The sequence below is a fragment of the Phodopus roborovskii genome, unplaced genomic scaffold (genome assembly GCF_943737965.1).
Source record: "Phodopus roborovskii unplaced genomic scaffold, PHOROB, whole genome shotgun sequence".
In the NCBI taxonomy this organism is placed as follows: domain Eukaryota; kingdom Metazoa; phylum Chordata; class Mammalia; order Rodentia; family Cricetidae; genus Phodopus; species Phodopus roborovskii.
In genome coordinates this window covers 38,622,849-38,632,614 of record NW_026126433.1, presented here as the reverse complement: position 1 = coordinate 38,632,614, position 9,766 = coordinate 38,622,849, and the positions used below count along the sequence as shown (strand labels likewise).

General features: G+C 45.0%; 1 protein-coding gene across 1 annotated transcript in view; it reads right to left on the bottom strand.

The window, feature by feature from the left end:
• Nucleotides 1-511: 511 nt before the first annotated feature.
• Nucleotides 512-9,766, bottom strand: part of Lmx1a (LIM homeobox transcription factor 1 alpha) — a 135,174-nt gene continuing 125,919 nt past the window's right edge. The window contains exons 5-8 of the mRNA XM_051186199.1: nucleotides 8,286-8,363; nucleotides 6,299-6,368; nucleotides 3,322-3,492; nucleotides 512-1,322 (exon numbers count right to left, since the gene is read on the bottom strand). Of these exons, the coding sequence (XP_051042156.1) occupies nucleotides 1,162-1,322; nucleotides 3,322-3,492; nucleotides 6,299-6,368; nucleotides 8,286-8,363 (480 nt within the window). The 3' untranslated portion in view covers nucleotides 512-1,161. The remainder of the gene's footprint in view (nucleotides 1,323-3,321; nucleotides 3,493-6,298; nucleotides 6,369-8,285; nucleotides 8,364-9,766) is intronic.

Genomic DNA, 9,766 nt, shown 5'->3' with positions numbered 1-9,766 from the left:
ACCTTCTCAGATGGAGCTCTGTCTCCACCTGTTGGAGCTGTGTTTCTGCCATGTGAGCTATGCAGAGGGATAGGACTTGGGGTACAGGGGCTTCCTGCTCTGTGGTCCCAGGTGTCCTCTCTCATCAGGCACATGGTCTGGCTACATTTAAAGCCATATCAGATTTTAGTCTCAACTCTGATCATGTCCTGGGTGGAGCCTCAGTGTTCCCAGGGAGGTAGGTATGGCATCAACCTCATCCACACTCATATAGAGGGAGGTAGGTGTGGCTATCAACTTCATCTACACTCATTGAGGCAGAGTCTGGGGTAGAAACAAACTTGTTGATGCTGCCCAAAAACCACATGCCAACAAGCCTAAAATCATGGTCAGGGATTGCTCTGTTCCACCTAGGCCCGGTGACTCAACACCAGAATGAGCAAGAGTTCACTATAGAATGCTCCCAGCCATGTGGAGTTGTTTTCTAGACCTCAATGGTGCCCTGAAGACAGAGCGAACTCAAGCTCTCAAAGCTGTGGGGCCAGGTGGAGCAGCCCTCTCTACCTTGCCGATGAGTCTCTCCAAACTAAAAATAAAGTTTATAAAAGTAAATTATCTCATTTTATAACTTAAGTGCATCAAGCATTTTCCTTAAATACAGTTCACACTGAAAATAAAGTTACTTTTGCTGTACAGTTGGTGTCTGTTATAATTAGGGATAAACTTTGATGATAAAGTATGAGAGGTTACATACACTCACTCACACACACACACACACACACACACACACACACACACACACACACCTATCTGTCTGTCTATTGGTGTATAGATGAATAGACATACGGCACCTCTTGACAAGCACTTCTCCACAATGGTGGGAAGCTGTTAGGAGTCCCTAGGTATCTAGTTTGCTTGAGAATATCTATATTAAAAGTCCCTGTCCTTAATGATAAACACATCTTCATATCTAACACTAAGATTCTTAGAAACATTAAACTATGTGATCCATAATGTATCCAGTCTTTGGAAATGCTGAGCTACACCATATCATTATACAACAGCATCCCCAACAAATACCCCTCCCCAGCCCACCTCTTCTCTGGCCTCCCCAACCTAAAGTCAGCAACCCCTCACACAGTATGGTTATTCCATATGGGAGCCCACAAAATTCTAGAAGACTCAAGAGGTGAAATAGGAATTCTGCATGGAGTACAGATGGTCAATGGGGTTTCCCACTCTGGACTGCAGGGGCCCTGCTTCTGATGTTGCTAGGAAGCAGTCACCCAGGTTACTGAGAGAAGTGTCATCACTATCCAGGTCATGGAAAAGAGGTTCAGCACCTGAAATGAAGATGGAACAAGGGCATGAGAGTCTGGAAGAAGTAACATAACACCCTTACATGTCAGGAAATTCAGCTGAGCTCAACAAGTGGGAACTTACTAAGTGTTGAGGTATGGGGGTGGGGACAGCTACACACAACAGTATTAGGGGCATAATGCTAGGGTCTGGAGTCTCATAGAGAGCTCATGTCCGAAGTTGGATATGTAGAAAGAAAGCCACGAGGTAAGCGATGCACAGTGGTGGTGTGTACACAGTGAACGTGGGGTACACAGGACATATCACCAAAGGCTGGGGGTCACTGACAGGGACATTGCAGGGCCTTGGCCTCACAAAGAGCTCTTCAAAGATAGAGAGTAAGAAACAAATATGTATTCTTCAAGTGAAGTTTTGATCTTGCTGTTAACATAGCACCTTTCAAGTATCAGGAGTGTACCAAGGCCCCACTGTCTCCCCAGGTCCCTGTCTCACAGCAAAGGAAGATTAGGCTCCTGGTCTCAACTGATTTGTACCCTGGGTAGAGCGGGCAGGATGTCATACTGTGTCACAGCTGAGGCAACACTGTCATCTGAAATCTGCAAGCTGGGAGGCCTGGCAGGGCGCACCTACACTTCCAGTCAATGGGAGAAGCAGAAACAAGCACCTAAACTTTACCATTGACCTTTAATTGTTTATTTTGCTAAAAGTTATAAGACATAAGGGTTTTTAAAAGGAACAAATGAACAAAACCCCATCTGCCCTGCTCTCCTGTGTGATAGAGTGAAAATAATTCAGATGCAATATATGTCTTCTAGAGAGGAAAGAAAGATGGACACCACTGGGATACACGCATGCAGACCTAGAATATTCATGTTCCTGAGGTTGATCATGAGGGTCTTCAAGGGCCACACTTCAGTGAGTGCTTGCTTAATCTCTGTCAAGGGGAGTTTAACAGCAAATTTGTGTTGTGTGTGTATGTATGTGACACATATGCTTGTATATGGCAATGTATGTTGAGTGTATATGTGTGTGTACGCTCATGTAGAGGCCAGAAGCTAATGTCAGGTATATTCCTCTCTAGCTTTATATCTTATTCATTAAGGTCACAAATTTGGTGAGACAGGTAGGTCAGCAAGCTCCAGGTATCTACCTGCCTCTGCCCCTCAAACACTGGGGGCTACAGATAGATGTAGCCATGTGTGATTTTAACATAGATGCTGGGGAGCTGAGCTCATATCCTCACATATGTGCAGGAATCATTTTACTTACTGAGTCACATTCCTGACCATATCAACAAAAAAAATATCAAAGAAAAGAAGTTGGCAAATGGTGTGGATCTTATGTCTCTGATACCAAGTTTTAAGGGATTGCTGAACCAAACTTTATTGTGTATTCATCAGAGAAACTTATGGTATACTGCATCATATATTAAATCACATATTGTATATAACACTAACTTTTTTTTAAAAAAAGATTTGTTTATTTTTATGCATGCACATTGTGGTTTTTCCTGCATGTCTGTCTGCATGAGGATGCCAGTCCCCAGGAACTGTAAGCAGCCATGTGGGTGCTGGGAACTGAATCCAGGTCCTTTGGAAGAACACCCAGTGCTCTTAACTACTGAGCCATCCACTGTCTTTCTTAATGTAAAGATGCAACAGTCTTGGAGTCCTCCACTCATTCCCTCCACCCTTCTAGAGTCCCCAGCCCATATCCCTTGAGCACTGGCTTAATTGGCAAGATGGACAAGGAAAGCCTTAACAAGTTGCCTCAAAAATGATGGCATATGGAAATAGCACCAAAGAACATGCATGGGAATCTTCTGTACCCATCAGATGGTGCCAACAATATTTTGTTGGACACTTATCCTTATTTGGTGATTCAGCAAGTATCTGGGAACTGTGCAGATGTGTTTAAGGAAAACGAGAAGCTCGTACAAATAAACTGAGAGACACCCACACAAGTCAACTGAGGAACTGAGAAAGGACCAGAAAGGACCTAAGGGGACTGAGTTCTTCTTACCGTATGGGTGCATGTGATCTCCAGGCATCTGGGGTGGAGTGAGACCCTGTCGGAAGGGATCAGCATTATAGACACTCTGTTCGATGGCCAGCAGCTGCTGTGGTGTGGGCATAGCTGTGTAGGGGTTCATGATCCCTTCCATTCCAGCACTCCCACCACCATTTGTCTGAGCTGTGGGACAAAAAAAAAAGAAGACAGAGTGTTTTCAACTTGCATCCCAGCACCCCATGAAAGATCACACTACCAGATGTTCAGTGTTTATGGTTCTCACGGCATGGTAGCCTGTTGCTCCCAGAGTAAGTGACCCAAGAACATCCAAGTCAGAAAACAACATGTTATTGTTATTCTATTTATTTAATCTGTTGTTTGACAATTTTATTCATGTGCACAATGTGTTCTGGGGTTGGGGGAGGGCTGAGAAGAACCTTTCTTATTTTTATTTGTTTATTTATTCTTTGACAATTTCATTCATGTATATGATCTATTCTGAGAGGGTGGGTCTGAGAGGACCTACTGTATTGTTTAGGACCCACTTTTGGAAGTCACTTACTCCTATTCTGTGCTGGAGGTGACAACCAAAGGGCAGAGATAGCAGATTGTAAGAATTGTGGAAGACCAGCTTAGAGGCTTGTGACTAAGCACACTGTGTGACTGTGGCTATATAATTTTCCTTTCCTTGGTCCTGGTTTCATTACCTAGAAAGGGATGAGGTGCCATCAGTGTCTCTCATCCTGTGCTTAGCAGAGGCCATGACAGGGGAGGACAGAAATGGGGCTAGGAAGCTGAACTTTAGGACACTGTATAGGTTTGGCAGCCACTTGAGGGAATGGGTCAAACATCTTCTCTGATATAACCCATTACAAGCTCCTCAGACAGGTGGGACTCATGATGCTAAACCATTTGACTTCACAGTTGATGCAAAAATCACAGAGAAGCAGGCATGCTCTGCAATTGCAGCCTGCTACACTTGTGTACAGATGTTTATGAAAAAAGAAAATCCTTCCTGCCTCCTCATCCTCAGCATGAACATGGCTCTAGGAACTCCCAAGGCATTTCCCTCCAATTCCTGCTTTCCTTAAATCTACCCTAGCAGCTGCCCTGGGAAGTCTTTCAGCAGAGGCCTAAGTGCTGTCTGTGTGTTTGCACGATGCATTGGTACAGTGTTCTCCCAAGTTTGTTGGTTTAAATGGATTGGCATGCCTCTTGCCAAGCCACCTTTGTATCTGTTACCTTCTTTGAACATTTCAGGGACCCTTTGCAACAATGATAGTAGGCATGATGACTTTTCTATGTAGATGTGTACATCCTAAAGCACAATTCCATGGAAAATGACTTGGTCCCAGATCAAATTACTTTGTAGTGGGTTAGAGCTGAGAATAGAATTCAAGACGTTTACTCAACTTGATGCTCGCTCATCCCCAGAAACTGTTGGATCAGCTTTTCTGTGTAGTACTACTTATCTTGTATAAATATTACTAAAAGGAATGATGAAATCTGCAGGTAAATGGATGGAAACAGGAAATACTATGCTGATTGAGGTAACCTAGGCCCAGAAAGACAAATAGCACATATTCTATCTCATATGTGATGCAAACTTTGAACATTTAGATCTGTGTGCTTAACTTGTTCAAGAAACTAGAATGGTACTGATTGGGGAGGGGGAAGGCATACTTAAGGGAGGAGGACCGACTAGCAGACAGGTGACAGGAAAGTAGGTAGAGTGTACACTGGGATAGAAATGTTTAAGTGGGGATAGGGATCAGGGATAGGGAAGATGGAAGGGCACAAAGGGTTAATCAAAATGAAGTATTTGTGAGAAAACTATGTAGACGCCTACTGAGATATCCTGCACACTATGGACTTGTTGCTCCTAGAAGACATCGTTTAGCAAACAAGAATCACACTGCCAGGTGTAGGGAACAGTAAGGAGCTGTGGGTCAGGGGGTTCCCAGAAGCTCCCCAAACAGTATAGGCTCTTGCTATTCCTTTTGTTTGTCCTCAGGAGCAAATGATAGGATCCTACTGCAGAAGACATCATATACCCACATTATAAAGAAGTCAAGCTAGAAATAAACTGGAAGCTTCCTCCCTGCCTGCTGTGTGGCTTTTATAGGTCCGGGAGGTGCTGTGCAATTTGCTGGGGAGGAAAATTCATCGCTGGTCTTACCCAATTGTAAATCCTACAGACTATGATGCCAGCCTGTCAAGCAAGATGTGCCCACTAGTGCAACAATGGCATGGCTATTATGGGGTAACCAACTGCTCTCAGACATGGTTGGAGGCTCACGCCACTGGAGGAAATGTGTACATTATACTATGAGCCTGTTAAAAAACAAACAAGCTGAGGAGGTCATAGGCCCTACTTGGACTCTTACTACTGCTCTTTAGCTAAATTCATAGGACAGCAAACTGCATGCTAAGTATTTATATTCATAGGCAAATGATACCCTCAGCCATAATCAGAGAACTTTTTCTCAGTGGCAGTGAATGAAAGAGATCATGGCTGCCCCAGATACTGAGAATAAGTGATAGTTTTAGTGATGCACCTTAAAAAGAATATGTATACCACCACTGAGACCCTTGGGAATCATGAGCCCAAATAAACATTTATTCCCTTTATGTGGATCATCTCAAGAAATTTATCACAATGATGGAAAGCTCAGTTGGCAGTATCTCTTAGTAATGGGTTTGCTTCGAATGAAGAAGGCTGGGAGAAAAGAGAAATTGGACATGCTTTTGACTTTGCACATGGTCCAGATAAGGGGGCTTTGCCACTGTCAATCAACTGCTCTGGAAGAGCAGCTCAAGTGCCCTCAACACTCTTACAAGTCACCTACAATCCATTCTCTCTCACAGAAGTGTAGAGGCATGTCACTGACTGGTGGTATGTCTGTCACTCAAAGAGCTTCAGTTGAAGGCCTCAGATAGGAGAGACCTGGACTACAATGAGGAGTGGCAGGGAAGAGCCACAGCTTACCAGAACTCAGCCTCTGGGTGTTCTGCTGATCCTGCTGCTGTTGCTGCTGCCGCCGGGCCAGCTTCTTCATCTGATGAGGAGAGAAACACAGGATTAGAAGTCAGAGGCCTGGGGTGGGTCCACATAGCAAGGGAGAATAGAAGGGTGTGAACTTTACCCTTTGGTGGGAGGAATGTTCCTAAAGTAGAAGGAGGAACCCCCCCCCACCTGCCCAGGAAGCAGACATCCATCAGGCACAGCACCCTGACTCAGATGCATAGTGTCAAGGGCTCTCCTACTTTGCAGCAGCAGGAATACTGCTGGCAGAGAGGCCAAGTGCAACTGGCCTCAGAACCAAGGACTTCTTCCCAAGAAGGACCACATGCTGCTTCTTCCCAGGAAGGACCACATGTGAGGTAGTACATATGTGGATATGTGTTTCACAGTCTCAAACCCTTGTTAGAGCACGGACTGCCAGAGGGGTGGGACTTGGGATGAACCCAGACACTCATTTGCCTCCTTCCCATCCACTGGCGCTGTGTGTGAGGAACTATGGGAGATCTGTACTCTAGGGCAGAAGCTTGTCCACCAAAGCCACAGTTCCACCAATTGTTTTCACCCAGTGTTTCTCAACTTGTGCTCTGGGAACCATTAGCTGTAGTGAGATATCTACTATTCCAGCACCTTGGAGAGGGAACGTGTGGTGGTCACCTACTTCTTGTGTGAGTGACTTCTCCCCAAATAAAGTTCACTTAACCTGTACTGGGTCTAATGAATCTAGAGTCCCATGCAAAAATTATCATTTGGTGAGATCTTAATATTTGCAATGTGAGGAGTGTGTGTGTACGTGAATGTGTGTGTGTGTGTGTGTGAGAGAGAGAGAGAGAGAGAGAGAGAAAGAGAGAGAGGAGAGAGATGCTAGATTATAAAATGAATTCCTTTGCCATAAAATTCTCCAGAGCATTTAGTATGTTTCTGCTTTGCGAATCCACAGCCCATCAGCTATCACACAATCACTGCACCAAGTCTTCTATTGATGGAATCACAACAGCAATAGCCCTGTGACTAAATAAGGAGAGTGATTGCTCTCCTTCTAAAGACTGGGAAGATAGCTCAGTGTGCAAAGTGCTTCTGTGCAAGCACAAGGACCTGGGTTCAATTTTCAAGACCTTGAGCAGAAAGGCAGGTGTATTGGTGTGTGCACTTTATAACCCCAGTGCTGAGGAATAAGACAAAGAGAGTGCCTTGGGTATCTGGCCCCAAGATTAGACTAATTGAGCAACTCCCGGTACCAGTGAGAGACTCTGTTCAAAAGAACAAATGAAGGTGAACTACTGTCCTGAGAACCTTTGCCCTCTGTGCATACATACACACCCACATAGGTGTATATACATGCACACACACACACACACACACACACACACACACACACGTGCACGCAAGAGAGAGGGAAAGAAAGACAGGAAGGAAGGAAGGAAGGAAGAAAGAGAGGAAGGAAGAGAGGAAGGAAGGAGGGAGGGGAGGAGAGGGGGAGGAAGGGAGGAAGGTTGGGAGGATGGAGGAAGGGAGGGAGGAAGAGAAGAAGGAGGGAGGGAAAAAGACAGGAAGGGAGAGAAGAAGGGAGAGAGGGAGGGAGGAAGAAAAAAATACAAGATTTTTAGAACCAGACCAGGACACATGTATTGCTAGAGCCAGGAAGAAAATAAGTAATCCAGGTCTTGATCATTACCTAGGACAGTAAGGTGGTTTGGCTGGAGTTAGCAAGTTGAGAGTGAAAACATTCATTCCACCTGCCATGACAAAAGCCATTTCACTAATACAAATGCTTCCTTTCTCCCTTCTGCTGGGCTGCTATGGCTGAAATAATTGAAGGCAGCAGGAGATTTTAGTCCAGAGAACTACTCTGCCAAGTAAGTCAGCTTAGAAAGGCTGACAGCTGGACCAGGGTCCACCTGCTTTTGGAAGAAACCAGCAAGACAAACACAGGTGAAGATGGGAAGCAGATTACCTTGGCTCTCTGGTTCTGGAACCACACCTGAACCACACGGACGCTCAGCCCTGTCTCTGCAGCCAGAGTCTCCCTTACCTGAAGGAAATTGAACACACGGGTATAAAACATGAGTATAAATGGACCTCCCAGAGTAGGAGGCAGAACATTTCCTGGGTGGTGAAGGGTGAGGCATAGGTCCATTCTCAAATAAGAGACCAGTTCATGATTAATGTTCAAATGCACCCAAACACAAGCTATGCTTCCTTTCTGGTAGAGGAGGACTTCATGCACAAGGTAAAGAAAGGAAGAAATGCTCATGTACTTAGATGCACATTCCCAGGAGGCACTTTGGGATTCCCGTCTTCTGAAGTTAGGGCTTTATGTGGTCTATTGGAGTTGACTGCTCTTTAGCTGTAGGTCTTTGTATGCTTTAAACTACTCAAGAACTAAAGTGAAAATCTCTTTGCAGAAGTAAATGGTTCTTTCTTGTCCTCTTGTCATTGACTTACACTTTTTACTTTGTCTTTCAATTCCAAGTAACTTTGTGAGTCGTGTGGATATTCATGTTCACTATTTTCTTTAGTGAGCCTTTCCCAGAGGGAATATAAAACGCGAGAGGGCCATCGAGAGTCTAGCAGAGCCAGGCAGACAACTCTGATGCTAGTAAACACACTAGGGTCATGTTCGAGATAAGGACAGTTGGGATCCAGAAAACAGAGATGTGTTTGATTATCTAGGCCATCCAGGCACATGGTGGGGGGCTGGTGTGATGGGGAGAGGGACCCAGAGACACTGCCCCTTCTTAACATAGTTCAGAGAAGATGGGCTAAAAGAGAGTGAATAGGTGTATGAGTAAAACAAAGGGCTGAAGTTTGGAAATAAGGTGAGGAGGGCAGTTGCTGAGGTATGTGCACCTACTAAGTCGCCATAAGGAGTGGACACAGAGGTCATTGCACATCCTGAAACCCTAGCCATGCCTCAGAGGCCCAGATCAGAAGCTACTTGATCCATGAAATCTGGTAGATGCCCAGATGCAAATGGATTTTTCCTTTCCCGTTACTCCTGGCAGCCTCTCTGTCTTGTTACTGCAGCTTTGTCCTTAGTGTGACACTTGTGTGTGCTCATGTCCCCTTCATTGTAATGGTTCCTGGGTAAGCCTGTTTGGGGTTACTTCACTTCCTACATGCACCTCCCTCAAAGTGTAAGGAGTTGCAAAGATGGAAAGGAAAAAGTCTATGGGTAAATTTTTTCCAAATTCAAAGTTGTGACAGAGTACACTACTGCTCAGCAAATACTGAATTCTCCTTTGTGGAGAGACTAGGCGGGCCTCGCCTCTGCTCCCATGCTGAGCTGAGCCCCTGACTTGCTTGAGTCTAAGGAATCCAGGTGGACATAACACAATGATCTGGACAGAAGGCTTCCATAACATCCCGTTCCTTTATAGCCCTTTATTCACTTCCATCTTCACCAGAACAGCAGGTCCAAGAGCATTGCTCCTT